Below are 21,837 nucleotides of genomic sequence, written 5' to 3' on the forward strand. Positions count from 1 at the left end.
TATAAAACAGAGAACATTCCTTTTTGTCATACTGTGTTATCACTTCTTTCAAGGGGCTTTAAAAATGCATGACATAGGCCCCCAACCCCATTTACATTTTGTTTTAGTAGTTCTTAGAGGCATCCAGGATTCTACACTTTGAAAAAGTGCTGATTCTGGTCCAGAATAGGACCTCAAAGAGGCATCTACCACTACACTTCTACTTCCCTGAATCAGATCAGAAGGGGAGGATTTTATGTACACACGCGTCCATGTGAGTTTTTTTTCCCTTTCTTAGAAACACCTACTCTAGGTATCTCAAAGTCTTATAACTGATAATAACATGAAATGTTTGTTAGTTTTAATTGAATCCCTTAACGATATATATCAATTTCAGGATAGTTTTACCTCTGGTGACAGAGAGAAAACAGAGAATTGGGGTGAGGATAATGGTTTAATTCTTAAAGAAAAAAAAGAGAAAAATCAGAATCAAGTGTGGCAAACAGTTCCTATCTGTTATACAACTGAGTGAAGGATAATATGGGTATCACAGTATTTGCCATACTTTTCTGTAAGTTTCAAATGCTTAATTTTTTAAATTAAATGCACAGAATTATTCTAAAAGCAAGACAGAACGAGAGCATCAGCACACGCCATCACTACCTGGAGAAAGAGGCAGGGAGCCCATGTCCTCCAGTAACTTTTACCTAGGAGGGCATCCCTGAGTTGATCTCATGCCCCTAGAGTTGGTGACAGAGAAACAAGTATGATCTGCCTGAATGCTTAAAGCAATGTTGTATTTCACTGTGAACAAGATTTAAGCAAAGATGGAATAAGAACTGCCCCTCTTGGGGTCACATACCGGTGTCACTCCCAGATCCTGTTGACAAAGCTGGCATGATGCAAGGTGTAGGAACAGGTCAGCCGACCGCTCTCCAGACACCCTGCCCTCAGACAGCCACAGGGAATTCCAATTCAACAGCCTGCAGCCACGTTGTCTACCAAGATCTGTATATTTTGTAAGCCGTTTCTAGAAAGGAAAGAAACATTTATCTTTTTAAAAAAGGGACTGTCACCAAATCACAACATTCTGTAACTAATTCAAAATTCTCATCCCAATCACTATTGGAGACGTCACAACTCTTCAGAATTTTTTCTACAGACCACATGCAAACACGAACTGTGAGAGTTTCTGGTCTTGATGAGCAACTTCTGATTGAAAGCGTGAATATTCTGAATGTGTGTGTTGAGGCTTCCTTAAAGATTTTTACATTTGGGTTGTGGAATGCTGACTGGATACATGGATAATTTTAAGAAGCTTCTGTAAGTCAATGCCATTCTCAACTTCATTCCCTGTGTTACCATAATTCTCAGCTATATTTCTAAACGTAGAACAGAGACTATATAAATTGTCAGAAACTTATAATTAACTTTTTTTTTTTTTTTGATACGGAATCTTACTCTGTCACCCAGGCCGGAGTGCAGTGGTGCAACTCGGCTCACTGCAACCTCTGCCTCCTGAATTCAAGCAATTCTCCTGCCCCAGCCTCCTGAGGAGCTGGGATTACAGATGCCTGCCACCAAGCCTGGCTAATTTTATTTTTTTATTTTTTTATTTTTTTAAATAGAGACGGGGGTTTCACCATGTTGGGCAGGCTGGTCTTGAACTCCTGACCTCAAGTCATCCGCCTGCCTTAGTCTCTCAAAGCGCTGGGATTACAGGTGTGAGTCACCGCACCCAGCCTAATTGTATTTTTTTAAATAGCTCATTCCTAATATGACAAATGCATGGTTCTCTAACTGAAGTCTGCAACTAACCTTGAAGGAATATTTACTAGAATGGAAGCAAGATGTTATTATAGATTTACAGAAATGTTAGTAATCCAAAGTAAATCTAACAATCCAAGCTAGCATACACAAGTAAATTCCTTTAGTAAAAACTAACCCTTGCTGTATCTGGAAAAATATTAACTTTTTCAGTAACTGTCTTAACTAGTGTTTATCCTCAGATGAGCGGTAAAGGCAGTATAGCATATTAGTTAAGAACAAGGGATCTAGAGTTTGACCTAATCTTTAATGCTGCTAGTTCTGTGATCTTCAGCAAGGAATTTCATCTTCTTAAGCCTTAACTTCCTTATACGCAAACAGAGACATGAGTAAATTAGAACTGTTCGGTAATTAAATATACTCATGTAATGCAGTGTCTGACACATGGTAAATAAACAAGAAACACTGGTTGTTGGGGTTTTCTTAATTCAGGTAATGAGATTATAAAACGAAAACATAAAAGAAAGTAGCAAGATTAAAATTTACATTGGCCTAACACCTAGAGGGAGGCCATCTGGTTTAAATTTGGATCACCCCTGGCTAATAATGGAAAAAGTACTCCATTTACATTTTTGTAGAAATCAGAAGAACCACACAATGTGTTTTCAGTTCATTTTTAACGCACTTTCCTCAATTCTCTATAAAGCAAATTCAGTAATTTAGAGCATATTTTTAACATACATTAACAACAACAAGAAAACATTGGAAACACTGGAAAAACTGGTTCACATCAATTCTTAAAGCCTTTAAAGTTGCTGATTCAAACTGCAGAATAAAGAGAAATGAACTTGCCAAATTTTACTTTAAAAAATCCAAACTGTAAGATTCTATTAAAGCCTTCTAAATTTGTTTTTTAATTGTTAAAGTGAAAATTAGTATTAAAAACTTCACCATCAAAGGGATTATTTTAGATCAGACTATCTGCTGCAATACCTTGAATTTTGCTTTATGTTATTGCAAAGGCTGACATAGTTAAAACATGCATACACATCCATACGGAAAAGAGTGCTAATTTAAAATATGAGAATTGTTATTTGAAATACCAAACGAAAATATAGCTAAGTTAAAAATTAAACATGTGAGGCAAGATTTCACTAATGCACATGTATGGAGCTGTTTTTTCTAATAATTTTGAAAGCAACTTTGCTTTGCCTTCACAAATTATTCTAAAAATCAGGATGAAGATTCAACTACAGGAAAATATTCCTTGTATAAAGCAAGGCTAGAAATGAAGTAATTCAAAGTCAAAAAAAAAAGACTGTATAATTTAAAGAACACAGTCAATTAGTAGACTTTTGTTTTGCTAATAGAAAAAAATGAAAATCAATTAAAATTTCTAAAATGTCTGCAGACACATTTGTACCATTAGGCCAATATATATGTATGTATGTATGTGAGTAGGTATTTATTATATGTGTGTGTATATATATGGAATTTAAGGTCTTTATGTCATGAGAAAAGCCTAAATTCATATGGTATAGATTGCACATATGCTATACCATCTATACCATGCAACCTATCACTTTCTACACAGCTTAAAGAACTTACAATGTTTCACATTTATAAACCATACACACCATATAATAAGACAACATATGCTTATATCAATTAGAATTTCATATAGTTTGAAACATTCATATTCCATTAATACTGAAGACCTTACATTCCACATCAAAACATCCTTTTGAGCTGGTGTTGCTGCTGTTCATCTATGCCACATACGAAAAGCTCTCGCATTTCTTGCTTTTTATTTCATAATGAACACTCAAGGTTAAATTTTTCCAAAGCTGTGTTATTTACTACAAAGCAATTATCTTTTAAGTATACATACTACAAAGTAATCATCTCCTCAGACCATATACGAGTACATGAATTCTAAAACTGGTTTGACAGAATCCTAACCAGTAATACTTTGTATTTTGTGGAATGAAGCAAAGTTGCTAGGCTTAACTTTCAAACTGAGTTAAATTTTTGTAGTAATGATGTTATTTTCTTTGGCGAAATTCATTGAAAATGCTTTGGAATTTGTCGGAATGCAGCCATAATTATTACTGACTGTTGTATGGAATCAATTTACTACAACACAAAAATACCAGCTGTTACAGTATGTCCTGAGAGGGATTACCGAATATTCTTAAATTGAAGTTCAATCCATCTTTCCATAAAAAAGAGAAAGACCCAAAAGCCAGGAACATAACAGCAGTATCAAGTGCACCTGAAGCATTTACAATGCCCAATAGAACGATTACAACCCTCCTTTAAAAGGGCTTATTTTTGAAATTTCATTATTCCAGTTGTACCTTGCTTCTATATATCACACTGTATCAGGTTCCTCTGGCATTGATCATGTGGAAACAGTGAACTATGTGAAGGTCTATGAGCTTACAACCTTCCATTTCTACCCGCCCTGGGTAACTCTTAATGCTCCCATGGCACTCATGACATCTAGTGGTCAACCACAGAAGTGCAAGTGTTTAAAACGTTTTCAGTAAATAACTTAATTCCATCGTCTGCAACATTTTTTATTAATGTGAACATATACACACACACACAGTTAATATATATGAACAAGAAATCAAGTAATTTTCAAATACATGTCCTCTATATTTGGGTAAGTGTTCAAGAATATGAAAACTTGTAATTAACTGTCATCATAAACTAGTTTAATAATTATGTTCCCAATCTATCATTTCAGAAGAATAAGTGTGCTCAGAAATCCAACTGTAGATTATTTCACCAGATACACGTACTCAAAAGTTACATTTTCAAAACCTAATAGAGCAATAAAATAACACAAACAAATTATCACATATTTTTTAAAAATAAATCTATCACAGATTTTTGTAAAAACTCAATCTGAAAGACTCATTAGTTCTATTAGCCACTGCAAGAAGCAGACTTATATCTGTTAACATTATTTGGACCCTCTTAAATTATAACTGTAAGAATAAAAGGAGGCAACATATAAAGTGGCAGACATCTGCTTATATAAAATGGTACTTGTACCTTTTATACCAGTCATTCTCAAAGTGTGGTCCACAGACCCCTAGTGGTCTCCAGGACCCTTTCAGAGGGGTCCATGAGGTCAAACTATTTTCATAAAATTGCTGAAGAAAGTACTGAGATGTTATTTGTCTTTTGCACTGTACCAGCATTTGCACCAATGGTGAAAAGCAATGGTCACGGTTGGTAAAACCACTGGCACCTGAGCATGAGTCAAGATAATGGCACCAAATTGCAACTATTCAACATTGTATTCTTTGTTGCCAAGGATGCTCATTCAGAGGAGGAGGAGGAAGAGGAAGAAAAACAGGAAGAGGAGGAGGGGAGAGGAAAGGTTCACTATAGAATATCCTTAATGAAGCAGTAAAAATTAATATTAATTGACTCTTGAGTACTCTTCTTTTTAACATCCTGTACGAATAATGGGAAGCACACATAAAGTAACTGCTGCTATAAACAAAGGAAACACTGTCTCAAAAAAACACTTGTGCAATGATTTGAGTTGTGAACTATACTGGCTGCTCTGATCATGGAACTTTTTTTTTTTTTTTTAACTTAAAAGAACAACTGAAGACAAACTATGGTTATTCAAGCTTCAGTATTTGACAAACATTTTCTTGAAGATAAATAGAGTCCATACTTTCAAGGGAAACCAAAAACAGTATGTGTTGCTAATGATAAAAATGAGCTTCCAAGCAAAAATCAGAATTTTATAAAACTTGCATCCAGTAGAGGCTCATTTTGCATGGTGCTATGTAAACTGAAACACACGCATGGTGGAACCAAGTCCCCACTTTGCACTGGTTCTGTCAGCTTCCCGATGCCCAAAGGCTTTGCTGAGAAGACCCACGGTGACATTAACAAATGTGATTTTTTTGGCATTTTGTATCAACATTGGGAAGATCTGCATGATTCGGTGAACCAGTATTTTCCCATTTTCTACTAACACATTAGAAAATTATGCATGAACAACATCCATTCGAAGCTCAAGATTGATCAATGGATTTAAAGTTCCAATACAATAACTTTATTTCTGGAATTTCAGATTTTACACTGAAACTTATCTTTAAGAAACTGCCATATATCTTCGGTGTAACAGCAAAGAATATCCGCAGTTAACTGAATAGGCTATTAAAATAGTCCTCCCTTTTCCAACTACAGATCTGTGTAAGTTCAGTTTTTCTTCATATCCTTCAACCGGAACACACAGCAACAAAATGAAAGTAGACACAGATACGAAAATATAACAGTCTCCTGTTGAGCCAGGAATTAAAGAAATTTGCAATTCACTCATGCTTTTGTTTTGAGGGTAACATTATTTTTCATTAAAATGTTATTTGTGTTAACATGAAGCAAATTTAATATTGTTATTTTTAAATGAATTAAACCAATATAACCCACATAATCGAAACTCTTTAGAGCCTTCAATAATTTTTAAGAGTATGGATCTGAGGACCAAAAATGTGGAGAATTGCTTCTCTAATGCCAAGGTTTGGCAAACATTCTCTGTCAACATTTAAGGCTTTGTGGTCCATATGATCTCAACCTAAACAATATGTACCTGAGTATGACTGTGTTCCCATAAAACTCGATTTCCAGAAATGAAGGAGGGCCAAGTTTGCTGACCATTATTCTATATCCTTACATCCCATCTGCTAGTGACTTAAGGATCTAGAAGTAGCATGCTTTCTAGTAACATTTGTACTGGTCATTATTTATATATTCAAAAAACAGAAAGTTAAAAAAATTCTATTTTGTTTTGTTGTGCAAAATTGTGAAAATTTTTAAAGATTCGGGTTTTAATCATAAACAAAATTGCATTTCAATTTTGGCTATCCCAAGTATCTCAGACTCTGTTGCTATACATAAAGAATTTTAAAACAGACTTATAACTGGCCAAGTATTAGGATGTTGTATGTAAGAAAAGATGCTTTATACAACCAAAAACAAAAATTCCTAGTTTTCAAGAAAAAAAGATTATGAAGGATCAAAATGTCCCACATTTTACAAATCCAATGGGGTCCAATGATTATATTAATATAAAACCAACACATGTCCTTTCCACACATGGAAAGGGAAATGCTGAAGCAACAGAAGAGAAGAATCCCACTAAAAGAATCCTATAAACCTTTAAAGACTTCAGAAAGGAAACAAGAGAACATGCTGCTTTATAATCTCCAGGTGAAGAGACCCAGGCTTTAAGGCTGCTAGGAAAGTCTGTGGGAACCCTGGTCCGTTTGCCAGGAAGGAACATTAACCACGAGACCCTTAGGGCCTCATCTAGTGAGGGCTCTTGGGAAGGCACACAACTGCCCCTTCTCTGGAAGCGCAGGTGTAATGAATGAACTAGCACTCGCAGGCAATGACCTCATTCCAGACTACCCGAACCATCTACAACAGTGAGTGCACCACGACCCCATTCTCCTTTTTTACTCTCCTTAAGCAAAAATGGCAGCATTTACAGTGTTGGCACATCCTCCAGACCTCTCCTCTGGGGTACTCCTCTGATGATGACTGTCCTTTCATTGCATTTATATTCTACCACTTACTGCTAAAAAGTCTTGGCTAAGTCTTCAAGATTACATCACTGACCATCAATGACCCACTATTTTGGCTCTGTATCTCTTTCCTCTAATTGTTGGGGGCAGAGAAGAGTGATACAACTTCTTGATTACGTTTTCCTTGACTAATTCTCAATTCCAGATTCATCTCAGCATTCCACTGGCATTCCCTTCAGTCCTCTCTACCGCAGAAACCAATCCTTCTTTGTAATTAACGTACATCAATATAATTTTACATTTTTTGTTCAATCAGTGTCCCTCACTAGGTTCCTTAAGAATGGAACCCATATCATCATATGTGCCTAAAAACTGAATAACGATCCGCTCTCTTTCCCTTTCAAGTCAGAGTCACCTCATCATTTTACCTATGGGGAGATAGCACAGCCTAACAACGAGAGCACAGATTTTGAAATCAGACAGACCTAAGATCCCACCCAAGCCCTGCCTTACTGACTCTGTGATCCTGGCCAAGCTACTTAGTGAAATGAGATTAAATGAAATAAAAATAAAACATCTAACCCATATATAGCAGCCAATCAACAGATGGCCGCTATTTTATTCTATTCTATTCTATTCTATTTTCTTTTTTTTTTTTTTTTTTTTGAGACGGAGTCTCGCTCTGTCGCCCAGGCTGGAGTGCAGTGGCGCGATCTCGGCTCACTGCAAGCTCCGCCTCCCGGGTTCACGCCATTCTCCTGCCTCAGCCTCCCGAGTAGCTGGGACTACAGGCGCCCACAACCGCGCCCGGCTAATTTTTTGTATTTTTAGTAGAGACGGGGTTTCACCGTGGTCTCGATCTCCTGACCTTGTGATCCGCCCGCCTCGGCCTCCCAAAGCGCTGGGATTACAGGCGTGAGCCACCGCGCCTGGCTCTATTCTATTTTCGAGACAGAGTTTCACTCTTGTTGCCCAGGCTGGAGTACAGTGGTACGACCTCGGCTCATAGCAACCTCCACCTCCGGGGTTCAAGTGATTCTCCTGCCTCAGCCTCCTGAATAGTTGGGATTACAGATGCCCGCCACCACACCTGGATAATTTTGCATTTTTAGTAGAGATGGCGTTTTACCCTGTTGGTCAGGCTGGTCTTGAACTCCTGACCTCAGGTGATCCACGCGCCTCAGCCTCCCATAGTGCTGGGATTACAGGTGTGAGCCACCACGCCCAACCTTACTAACACTTTTCAGTCTTGTTTTCATCACTCTCTATCTCATATTTCCTCTAATCTCGCAAACTTCTAGTGGTCCTACAATGAAAAGAATACATGCTTTGGTAAGACAAAAAACAGTTTAAATCTGAAGGATCTTCTACCACTTACCACATACACAATTGACAAGGCATGAGACCTCAGAAAGCCATGTTAAATAACGAAAATAAATAAATAAGAATAATGTTCGTGATGGCTCCTATTGAGTATCTCACAATTTCCCAGATATTAGGTTAAAAATGCAACATGCACTGTTTCATTTAATCCTCACAAGAATCCTATTATGTAAGCACTATTACCATGTCTTACAGATGAGGAAACTGAACTTTAGGCAATGTGCCCTAAGCCCACAACTTGAAGGGATTCTGATGTTGGTATGTATGAATTCAAGACCCACCCTGTGAATCATTCTACACAATGCTGCCTCTTAACCACTATTAACCTCTCTCAGTTTTCTTAGTGGTCAAATAGAAAGAATATGTATATCTCACTCACTTTTTGTGACTGGTTAAATGAAACAACGCATCTCAAACACAAAACACACCAGACGCTCCAATTTTAGCTCTCCCTTTCCCTCAACCTTCCCCTTAATTTTCTTGTTCTACTTGATTCCGTTTACAAATCGGAAAACTGCCTGCTTCATATCCACGTCCTCTTCTTGGCTCTTCAGTCACGTAACATAGTGCCTTCTCTGATATACCCAAAACATCAAGTAGGTTCCAAAAATAATATTCTCAGCCTTCGATCCTTAGGTCTAGAACATACCTACAAAATGCACAGCCTGTAAAAGCCACAGATCTCTCTAAAATCTACAGTAACATCTTGCATGATAGCCAGGGATACTGTCCCTCTGTTTTATACGGCTTAAGTAAATGATAGAGTATATCTGAAGCTCAAGAATATAATTCAGATTCTACTAAACCTTTCTTATTAACAAAATGTCACTCTAGCATTACCCACAATTCATAGTCACTAATTTCAAATATATCTTGAGAGGTCAAAAATAAACCAGTCAATGAAGCAAGTTTTGATTAAAATTATATATCACTCCATATTCAACTTACCATGCATAAAAATAGAATAAATCTGTTTATTAAAAAGCTACATTTAAGACATTTAAGATTAAATTTTAACAGTTACCAAAAATCTACCTCTTTACCAATGCAACCTCTTATTGTAACACAGTTATGATTATTGTATAGGCATAGCAAAACATCAAGTGAAATATTCTAGCAATGACTGGAGGTTTTACTAAACACGTACAGGAAGTGACATCAGTAAGATGGTGGAACAGAATGCCTCAGACTCTCTTTTCCCCGTGGAAACAGTGACTTAACAACAACATACAAACCAAGTTACCTCTGTAACTCCAGAAGCCCATTAATTACGCAGCACCCATGCAAGCAAAAGCTAAGGAAGGCGACATCAATGCAAAAATTGCTTTTTGCCCACTTTAGCTCCTCCCTGACCCCAGTGCAACATGGAGTAATTTGGAGGAAAATTCCCAACTTCCAGCTTCTCCCTCAAGAAGGAAAGAGAAGAGGAAAATGTGCACCCAATGTTCTGGCTTGTGAGGGGCTGCCCAAGGGACTAAGTTGGAGTGCTAACAGGAAGAGGGTATAATCTGGATGCCAGATTGGGGGCCACTGAAAACAAAAGAGAGCCCAGGGGCTTGTTACAGCATCAGGAAGACAGCAGAACCTCAGACGGATGCCATGAGGAGGAAGAGATTAATGTACAGACTTCTGAGAGGAAAATAGGAGCAAGTCTCATTAACCGTGAAATTACATGCACAGGCCCAGAGAAGATGCATTCTCAGCACTGGTTTGAGAGGTCCAAATAATCACTATCCAGGCTGATTGGAAAAGATCTTCCCCTGCACGAAGCCAGTCGATAAAAACCGAGAGGATCTATCTTTTCAAATGCCCAGATCTCAACAAAAGAACACAAGGCGCCAAAAAAACAGTAAAACATAGCCCAATCAAAGGGGCAAAACAGAGCTCCAGAAATCCACAATGAAGAAAAGATCTCTGAATTAGCTGACATAGAATTCAAGATAATCACCTGCCAGATGCTCAAACAGCACACAAACAGACAACTAAAACAACTCAGGAAAGGGATGCATGAACAAAATAACAACAGAATCAGAGAAACAGAAACTATTAAAAGCTTCTATTTCTAGAAACTCTGGAGCTTACAAATACAATAACTGAATTGAAAAATTCACAAGAGGGACTCAACAGCGGACTTGATCAAGCAGAAAAAAAAAATCAGTGAACTTGAGTATAGATCATATGACACTATCAAGTCAGAAGAGCAAAAGCGAAAAAAGAATGAAGAAAAGGAAAGAACCTAATGGGACACCATCAAGCAGATGAATATATGCACTATGGGAGTCTGAGAAGAACAGAGACAGGGACATGGCTGAAAATTTCCCAAAAGTGAGGGAAGAAATGGACATAAAAATTCAAGATGCTTAACAAACTCTGAATTGGATAAATCAAAAGATACTCATGCTAAGACATATTCTAATTAAACGGCCAAAAGCCACAGAGAGAATCTTGAAAGCAGCAAGAGAAAAGTGACTCATCGTGTACAAGGGAGCATCCACAGAGGATCAGTGAATTTCTCAGCAGAAACTTTGCACGTTGAAGTAAGATGATATATTCAAAGTGGTGAAAGAAAAAAGTCTGCCATTCAAGAAGACTACATCTGACAAAACTGTCCCGCAAAATGAAAAATAAATTAAGTTCCTTCCCAAATAAACAAAAGCTGAGGGAGTTTGTTGCCACTATACCTGTATTACACATACTAAAGGGAGTCCTTCAAGTCTAAATGAAAGAACGCTAGACAGCAACATGAAACCACATGAAAATATAAATCTCTTTGGTAAAGCTGAATATATGAACAAATATAAAATACAGTAATATTGTAATGATGCATAAATCACTTTTAATTCTTTTATAAATTTTCAGGCTGGGCAACAAAGCAAGACTCCATCTATGCAAAACAAAAATTGTTTTAATTAGCTGGGTTTGGTGACACACATCTGTAGTTCCAGCTGCTCAAGAGGTTAAGGTAGGAGTATCGTTTGAAGCCAGGAGGTTGAGGCTGCAGTAAGCTATAAGCACACCACTGCACTCCAGCCTGGGTGACAAAGTGAAACCCGATCTAAATATATATATATATGTTTATATACACACAGAGACACACATAAATTATATTAAAATAGATGATAAAACATATAACATATACATGTAATTTACATACATATAAATTGTATATATGTTAACAGACAAAAGCATAAAAGTAACTATAAATCTATGTTAATGATTTATAGTAAATAACAATATAAAAAGATGTAATCTGTGATATCAATAACATATATGGGGACACAGAATTATAAAGAGCAGTCTCTATATGTGATTGAAATTAAATTGCTATTAAATGAAAACAGATTATAACTTTAAGATGATATGTGCAATTCTTACGGTGACCACAAAGAAAATACCTACAGAATATACACGAAAGGTAATGAGAAGAGAATCAAAGAATGTCCATATAAAAAAAAAATCTATAAAACACAAAGGAAGGCAGTATGAAAGATTCTCAACATCGCTAATCATTACAAAAATGCAAATCGAAACTATAAGATATTACATTAGGATGAATACTATCAAAGAAAACAGAAAATTACAAGTGTTGGCAAGGATGTGGAGAAACTGGAACCCTTGGCACAGTTGACGGGAATGTAAATGTAAATTTCTGTAGTATGGCCACTACAGAAAATAGCATGAAGATTCCTCAAAATATTAAAAATAGAGTTACCATAAAACCCCGAAATCTCACTTCTAGGTATATATCCAAAAAAATTGAAAGTGGGAACTCAAAGAGATATCTGCATACCTACATCACTACAGCATTGTTCACAACAGCCAAGGGGTGGAAGCAAATCTCACGTCTACTGACAGATGAATGGGCAAGCCAAATGTGGTATATATATTCAATAGAAAATTATTCAGCCTTATAAAAAGAAGGAAATAAGCCAGTTACCAAAAATCAAATACTGTATGGTTCCATTTATAAGCAGTATCTAAAATGGTCAAACTAATAGAAACAGAAAGCAGAACTGATGGCTGCCAGTGGCTGCAGGGAAAGGAAAGTGGTTGTTGTTTAATAGGTATAGAGTTTTTGTTTTGTAAATGAAAAACTTCTGTTCTGAAGATCCATTGCATAACAATGTGAATATACTCAACACTACTAAACTAACACTAAGAATTGTTAAGACAGTAAATTTTGGGCCGGATGCAGTGGCTCAGGCCTGTAATCCCAGCACTCTGGGAGTCCGAGGCGGGCGGATCACGAGGTCAGGAGTTTGAGACCATCCTGGCTAACACAGTGAAACCCATTCTGTACTGAAAATACAAAAAATTAGCCAGGCGTGGTGGTGGGCGCCTGTAGTCCCAGTTATTCAGGAGGCTGAGGCAAGAGAATGGTGTGAACCTGGGAGGTAGAGCTTGCAGTGAGCCGAGATCACGCCCCTGCACTCCAGCCTGGGTGATACAGCGAGACTTCGTCTCAAAAAAAAAAAAAAGACAGTAAATTTTATGTTATGTTTGTTTTTTACCACAATTTAAAAAAAAAATGAATATAAGACTTACGCCTGTAGTCCCAGCACGTTGGAGGCCGAGGCGGGCACATCATGAGGTCAGGAGATCGAGACCATCATGGCTAACATGGTGAAACTCCATCTCTACTAAAAATACAAAAAAATTAGCCGGGCGTGGTGGCGGGCACCTGTAGTCCCAGCTGCTCAGGAGGCTGAGGCAGGAGAATGGCATGAACCCGGGAGGCGTAGCTTGCAGTGAGCCAAGATCATGCCACTGCACTTCAGCCTGGGCGACAGAGCAAGACTCTATCTCAAAAAATGAGTATAAGACGTTGAAGATAGTCTAAGGAAGAAATGAAATAACTACAAACTAATAGTAGCCATAAAAGTAGCCCAAAAGTCTAGTAAGTAGCTCTCGGACATGGGCAAGCTTAATCCTAACAACAAACAAACTGATTTAAGGGGCAGTTGTAAATACAGCTTGCCTATTTATAGTATACCATGGATAGCAGTCCTGCAGATCAAGTCTGAAACACATAAATCATTGTTGTATTTAAACTCACAAACACTGTCACAGGGGAGGGATTGATACCAAGTGATTATGCTGTATATTCGGTATATAATAAATGGTTTCAACCAGCACTGTCAATTATGAATGACAACTCAATTGTTATATCAAAGTATATAATGTAGGGAGCTTGACCACATTATTTTAGAAAACTTTCTAATTATGGCTAGACAATGATGCTACTCAACAATATATCTGCAACTCGTCCCTTCCACTTACAGAGTAGAATTGTGTCCCCAATCCCTTGAAGTTAGGTGAGGTTTTGTGGCTTGCCTTAGCCAGTAACACGAAAGTGACAAATTTAAGAGCGAGCATGGGATTCCACATTGTATTAATCTGTTTTCATAAAGAACTGCCCAAGCCTGGGTAATTTATTAATATAAAGAAAAGAGGTTTAATTGACTCACAGTTCCACGTGGCTGGGGAGGCCTCAGGAAACTTACAATCATGGCAGAAGATGAAAGGGAAGCAAAGCACATCTTACATGGTGGCAGGCGAGAGAAACAGAGGATAGGGGAAAAACTGCCAAACACTTCTAAAGCATCAGATCTGGTAAGAATTCACTATCACAAAAACAGCATGGTGGAAACCACCACCATGATCCAATTACCTCCTACCAGATCCCTCCCTTGACACGTTGGGATTACAATTTGGATTACAATTATAGATGAGATTTGGGTAGGGACACAGAGCTGAATCATATCATACATCTTCTCCTTCCCAAGTTGGCTAATGTTTCCCATAACGACAAGTTCATCAGCTCAAGTCCCTAACATGGAGCACAGTACCCCACCAACATGTGATGGATACATAGCAACAGCAAGAAATAAATGTGTTGTTGGGGTTATTTGCTACTGAAACACAACCTAGCCCATTATGACTGATATACTGTTCATTTACAAATATCAACAGTATGATTTTTAAATAACATAAATCATTCACTCTAAGTATTTACATTGTTATTTCCTGAGTACTAATTAATATTAAGTGGTTCAACATAACAGTTCCTAAAAATGTGGGCTACTAGAAACATCTGTAATAAATCTGGACATTCACGAAGATGATTTCATGTGTTTACTGACAACAGACTCATGTAAATTGTCTGGTTTTGTCAGTTTCCTAGGCCCTATATCAGAGGTATCAAAAAATATACTTTCTAAAAACTGATTCTTGTTTGTAAATAATTATGTCATAATACTAAAGTTAATTGTATGCATTTTCAAATTAAGGACAGCGCTAAAAAGTTAAACTAAATGTAACACACGATGTTTGCAATCATGTATATTTATGTATGTATGTTTTTGAAGCTATCTTAAATAGACAGTGATCAAAGGAAACAGATAATCCAAAAGCACTGATTATATATAACACAAACAACTTTATATTAAGTTAGGTTTTTCTCCACGGTGGTCGATCTTTATGCTCCTAAAGGAAATCCTCACTTATCTGTGTATGAGCTGATACCCACATTTCCATTTTTCTAGCATATTCATCTATTTTATTTCCAGTGCTGAAAACAAACCAGGAAACGCCCTTCAAACAATTCAAAACCCTAATGTTATATTGTAGAGAACAGTGCATTTTTATGAATTAGAAGAGAATCTATTCTTTGCTAGCCCTTTATGCATTAAATAGTAGAGACTCTTACATTTGAAGTCAGCTATACCCAAGAGAAATTTTAAGAGCACTGCATTCTTCATATTCCTTTTAATATTACTTTCTTCACTAACCTCAATTTTTACACTTCATGAATATTAGCTGCTGGAATCTATTGACTATACTTAGTAAATTTTTAATTTGTATGTCATAGCTCTGAATAGGAGTATTTCATTTCTACAGTGAAACAAATGAACAGAAAAGGGGAAAAGTTAACATTTCCAAAGAGTTATGTAAAGACGGAACAAAAATTAAGTTGCTAAGGAAAGTAACATGCCAGTCATTGTCCAAAAACCATGGGAAACGGTTACACAAAAGAACATTTCACAGAGCTGTGCATGGCCTGTTAGTGGACTGCTAGACAAACTGTCTAAGACTAACACACCCTGGAATGAATCTATCTGATTAGGAGAACTTACTTCATGATCAATTTAGTGTCAAGAAATTTGAGAGTTAGAAGAGGAATCTCGCTGGGAAAAACGGGGCCTGCTAAGACCATATGGAAGCCAGCTGTCAGCCACTTCCTATTCATACACTCTCGGGAGGAGACATGCCCTCACAAGAAATGGAAAATGATGGAAACGCCAAGCAGGAGGCTTAGTGCACTCCAACACGGCTCAAGTGGTTCAGGTTTCCCGGGTGTTTCCCCAGGTGGCATCTTCTCAGCTTCCTTGGCCTCTCTTTCTAAAATCTCCCTCACACCTTCCTAATTCCACTTAATGATCTTTGCCTATGCCTATCCCAGTTTCACGAGTCATGCGTATTTCACTCTTCTTGTCTATTGTCTGTCTTTCCTACTAGAATACAATCATGCAATGCAGGGTATAATGATGTTTCTGTCAATCACACACCACATATATGGCAGTGGTCATATATTTTACTCTTCCCTTTCTATGTTTAGATATGTTTAGATACCCAAATACCACTGTGTTCCAATTGCCTGCAATATTCAGTGCAGTCACCTGCTGTACAGGTTTCTGGCCTAGGAGCAACAGGCTGCACCATGTAGCCTAGGTGTGTAATGGGCTCTGCCATCTAGGTTTGTGTAAGTGCACTCTAGGATGTTCCCACAAGGACTAAGTTGCCTAACAACAAATTGAATGTCTCCCTGTCGTTAAGCAACGTATGACTTACAGAAACTAAAAGAGGGCAGAGAATTTGGTATGCATTATTCACGGCTGAATTCCTGGTGTCTTAGTATAGTGCTTGCCATAATAATAGATGGCTCCAAACATTATTTGTTGAATGAATGAAAAAATGAATGAGTGACTACCGGAACCCCTACCAATTTTAGCCATAATATTACATATTTTATGTACATTATGTATTTTGTGTTTCTGCCTGTCCTCTTCTGAGTTCTCCTGTCCAAAGGAGAAAGACTGCTAATCTCATTGATCACAACCTAAAACATTTACTAGACCAAAAGTATAGTAGGAAAACTGTCAACAAATTAGATGTTAAAAGGTCAGTATCTGTCTGGGTGCGGGGGCTCATGCCTGTAGTCCCAGCACTTTGGGAGGCCAAGGTGAGAGAATCACGTGAGGTCAGGAGTTCAAGACCAGCCTGGCCAACATGGCAAAACCCCGTCTCTACTAAAAATACAAAAATTAGCCAGGCGTGGTTGCACAGCGTGTAGTCCCAGCTACTCGAAAGGCTGAGGCAGGAGGATTGCTTGAACCTGGGAGGCAGAGGTTGTAGTGAGCTGAGATCATGCCACTGCACTCCAAACTGGGCAACAGAGCGAGACTTTGTACCCCGCCAAAAAAGGTCATCCTTGCCCAGTCCCCTTTGACATCTGCTCCCTTTTCCCGGAGTAAGTAGACTCTGTTAGTGCCAGTCAGCTCGCCAGCTGCCTACTCTCACCATTGCACTGGGTGTGGGTCACACTTGTGTTGGCTGTGTGCTTTTCTCACACAAACTTCTGCTGACCTGGGCTTCTGACATGATAAAAGGGCCTGCTCCTTCCCCTGGTGGGAGGAGCCTAGCCCACTCCTCTCTGGAATCACTCCACTTCTTCTCGTCTCACATGGAGAAGCCTGGCGTGGGCCATCGCTTTAGCCAAGAATGATGTCCTCTTCAACTTCTGTGCATATTTGAAATTTTTGCTGATGAAAAAAGTGTCCTTTTCAACATTTTGATTTAAAGTGTAATAGCATTTACTATATATCCATCTCTTGAAAGTCTCAAAAAGAAACTGTAGAAAGAAACTATTATATAACCACAAATTAATAATAGTAAAAGCAAGTCTTTGTGGTTCTCCTATTGGATGTAACAGAACCCACTATCTATACCACCAAATTCTAACTTTCCTGATTTTATCTCCCTAAACATCTCTCTCCTAACATCTTTTGTTTTGGAGAGATGCTCGATAGAGTATTCAGGGGTGTCAAGTAATGGTGTCTGTAATTTACTCAAAAATACTTCAGCAGAGAGGCAGAGGAGAGGGAGAGAAAACATATGGCCAAACGTCATCTGTTGCTGGATCTAAGGTGGACATATGGGTATTTATTGTACTATTCTTTCTACTTTTCTATATATCCTGAAATTTTTATGCTAAAACATTTTTAGGGGAAAAAAAGAACTTCCACATCTCCCAGCTTCTCATATCCCAGAATCATGTGCCTTCTGAGAACCCTAATAAACCCACTTGGAAAACGTAGTAATCCTCAGATTGCTCTGTCCCCACCTCCAACCCATCCTACACATGCTGCCAGCATCATCTTTCAAAGATACTTACGTGATCACTTAACTACTCTAAATAAACCAGCTGATGATTCAACCGCACTTTTCATGATAAAGTTTAAATTCCTTAAAATGAGACATGCTCTTCGTCCTTCCTCATTGCTTTCTTTGCAAAAATCACACCAACACCCTCTCTCAAGTTTTCTATAAAACTACAACCCTGAACACACTGTGTTATTTCATGCTTCTGTGAATTTGATCACTTTAGTTCTTCTGCCTGCTTCAAAATATGGATTTAATTGCATGTATGTTACCACACTGCCTAATGAGGAGCCTGTGAGCAAAAAGGATCATCATAGCAAGTATAGGGGTCAACACAGTCTAATCTGTAAAGCCATATGGTCTCTTTTTCAAACCTGCATATGACTATTCAGCAATTCCTTTCAAATTCAGTAGAGGGTGCTATAATTTAATTTTTAAAAGGAAAATGGAATTCATGTTAACAAAGGCAACTTTCACAAGCATTAGCTGATGAGTTAACAAATATATTTCTAATAAGTAAAGAATGTGAAACTAAAAATAAACACCCAACATTGCCTTAATCTGAACAAATATCATATTTTTGATTTAAGAAAGAACCACATAAGAATACATCAAAATTCTGGTCGGGCACAGTGGCTCAAGCCTGTAACGCCAGCACTTTGGGAGGCTGAGGTGGGCAGATCACTTGAGGTCAGGAGTTCGAGACTAGCCTTGCCAACATGGTGAAACCCTATCTCTACTAAAAATACAAAAATTAGCCAGGTGTGGTGCATGCCTGTAGTCCCAGCTACTCGGGAAGCTGAGGCAGGATAACTGCTTGAACCCAGCAGGCGAAGGATGCAGTGAGCCGAGATCGCACCATTGCACTCCAGCCTGGGCAACAGAACAAGACCCTGCCTCAAAAAAAAAAAAAAAAATCAAAATTCCAACTGTGATTATACCTTCTGAACCAACAATAGCTTGTAGAAACATACCCTAAGAAATAATCATACAAGTATGCAACAATAAGCCAATCAATCTACTATAAAATATAACAGAAAAGTGTTCAAGTTTTTATCTTCATTGCAGAGTTACTACTTCACTCACAATATCAACACAGAACTGATGCAGGCACAGGTATTCTGACTTCAATACACCTGTACCAACACAGGAGGCCTCTATTCCCTGGCACCTCTTTATTCAAACTTTTGCCATTTAGCCAGGCACAACAGCACATACCTGCAGTCCCAGATACTTGGGAGGCTGAGGTGGGAGGATTACTTGAGCCCAGGAATTCAAGACCACCTGAGCAACATAGTAATGACTCCCATCTCTAATATATGTATACTTAACGACAAAAAAAAAAACTTTTTCCATTTGTTTCACTTTGGGTCTTCTAATCTATACTTTCCTATGCTAATTCCTGGTCCATTTTTAGTTTTTCTTTTGCAGTTTCAGAAAGGTGCTGACAATCAGCAGTGACTACACTTGAGACAAGACAACAGACCTCAAATTACTGTCAAAATTAATCTTTTCATTTTGTGACTCAGCTTAAACCTTGCTTAGTTATCAAATACTTATCAAACTCCTGTGATTAGCATAGCACAATGTCAGGGGTATAACAGAAAATATCATATTATAAACATAGTAGATTTCATTATCTTAAGATCAATTTCACTTCCAAAATTCAGAATCTATGAGCCTAGATTGTATTCTGCAGTTTTACTCATGAACTTCAAGGATTTGGGTAAACGAGGACATGTCACACACTCAGAGTATTCCACAGTAGGGCATTCCCCTACAGGGGAATCACTGCTACAATCACTGCTCAATTTCTTCCTTACCTGAAAGGAAGCCAAGATGGTATTGAACAAGAATGGAACCACACAGTACACAGACATTTATTTAGCTTTCTGCGAGGCATTAAAAAATCAGATATTGCTCAAGCCTGGGTTGTAATATGAAGAAGCTGGCATTAACCCTCACGCATTCAGTCTCTCCATCTAGCTCCCCCATTTTCTAGACACTCTGCTACCTCTCACTGTTTTCTTCAATATGTGAAAAGGCAAGAAGTACACCTGTATCTAACATCATACAGAGGTGTTAAAAGGCAACCAGATAAGATTTTTTTTTCCATCTTGGCAAAATCAACTCTTCATAGTGGAAACTCAATAGGCTCTTAGAACTGTTTGAAATTTGAATCTATTTAAGTAACATCAACCAGCAAATATTCTCCTGATAATAAAAGCTTCCATTTCTGACATCCACATGTGGCAGAAATTCCCACTCCCTAACAGCGGCAAGTTTATTCTCTGTTGTCCTAGAAAGGGTCTTTTTCTCATCTGCATTTCTTTTTTTTTTTTTTTTTTTTTTTTTTTTTTTTTTGAGGTGGGGGGCAGAGTCCCACTGTGTCACCCAGGCTGGCGTGCAGTAGCACTATCTCAGCCCACTGCAACTTCTGCCTCCCTGGTTCAAGCGATTCTCCTGCCTCAGCCTCCCAAACAGCTGGGACTATAAGCACGTGCCACCATGCCCAGCTAATTTTTGTATTTTTAGTAGAGATGGGGTTTCACCATGTTGGACAGGTTGGTCTCGAACTCCTGACCTCATGATTCACCCTCCTCGGCTTCCCAAAGTGCTGGGATTACTGGCGTGAGCCACTGTGCCCGGCCTCATCTGCATTTCTTTAAAGATCAGAACGGTTTTTCATTTTTGGTAAAAGATGAGCTGCCAAGGGGGAAATTACTGAAATGCCAAGTAGAGCTGCCGGCCAAACATGAGCTGGGGAGTTTAAGACTAACGAGGATTTAGAGTTTTGAAGGTTGCTGAGTAAGCTCAAGAGGTGAGCCCGACAAACGTAAAACAGAAAAGGAGCCTACAAAAGATGGAGTAACTTCTCTGCAGCCTAAGAACCAGGGCCAGACTCCAGGTTTGGATTAATCAGAGAGAGGAAAAATAACAAATCTGTGCTAACCGTATTTCAACAACAAGGAAACCTACAAGCATCAGGATGTAGAAACTGTTTATTAACACATTTCCTTAGAGTTGATAGATCCTATGTAGATTCAGTGAAAAATTATCTTCCTTAATTTCTGCACATTATACAAGGACAACCAAGTAATTGTTCCTACTTGACTGCTCAAGACATCATTTCTCAGTTATTAAAAAGACATACTTTTGGCCAGGCACAGTGGCTCACACCTGTAATCCCAGCACTTTGGGAGGCTGAGGCAGGTGGATCACTTGAGCACAGGAGTTTAAGACCAGCCTGGCCAACATGGCAAAACCTCATCTCTACTAAAAATACAAAAATTAGCCAGTTATGGTGAGGGGCGCCTGTAGTCCCAGCTACTAGGGAGGCTGAGGCAGGAGAATCACTTGAACCTGAGAGGCAGAGGTTGCAGTGAGTCAAGATTGCACCACTGCACTCCAGCCTGGGCTACAGAGAGAGACTCCATCTCAAAAAAAAAAAAAAAAAACAAAGACATACTTTTGCTATATCCACCTTATGCGAATTACATTCAATTGCACTATAATCTCCTTGAATTAACAAAATGGGACAATGTTTCAAAAGATCCTTTTTACTCCCCCCTAAGTCATTTGAGAATATTTCTAAAGCCATTAATTTCACAAACTAGCCAAGATGACTGAGAAAAATCATAGCTGTACAAGTTCTGAAAATCTTGCTGAATATAACTGTCTTATGGTCCAAGACCTGTATTTCTTT

General features: G+C 38.2%; 1 protein-coding gene across 4 annotated transcripts in view; it reads right to left on the minus strand.

The window, feature by feature from the left end:
- Positions 1 to 21,837, minus strand: part of MPP7 (MAGUK p55 scaffold protein 7) — a 252,573-nt gene that overhangs the window by 181,394 nt on the left and 49,342 nt on the right. For all 4 annotated transcript variants that reach the window (XM_077946073.1, XM_001105928.5, XM_077946074.1 and 1 more), the window contains one exon: positions 842 to 1,009. In XM_077946073.1, coding sequence (XP_077802199.1) covers positions 842 to 878 — 37 coding nt within the window. In that variant the 5' untranslated portion in view covers positions 879 to 1,009. The remainder of the gene's footprint in view (positions 1 to 841; positions 1,010 to 21,837) is intronic.

Source organism: Macaca mulatta, chromosome 9, assembly GCF_049350105.2.
Source record: "Macaca mulatta isolate MMU2019108-1 chromosome 9, T2T-MMU8v2.0, whole genome shotgun sequence".
NCBI lineage: Eukaryota > Metazoa > Chordata > Mammalia > Primates > Cercopithecidae > Macaca > Macaca mulatta.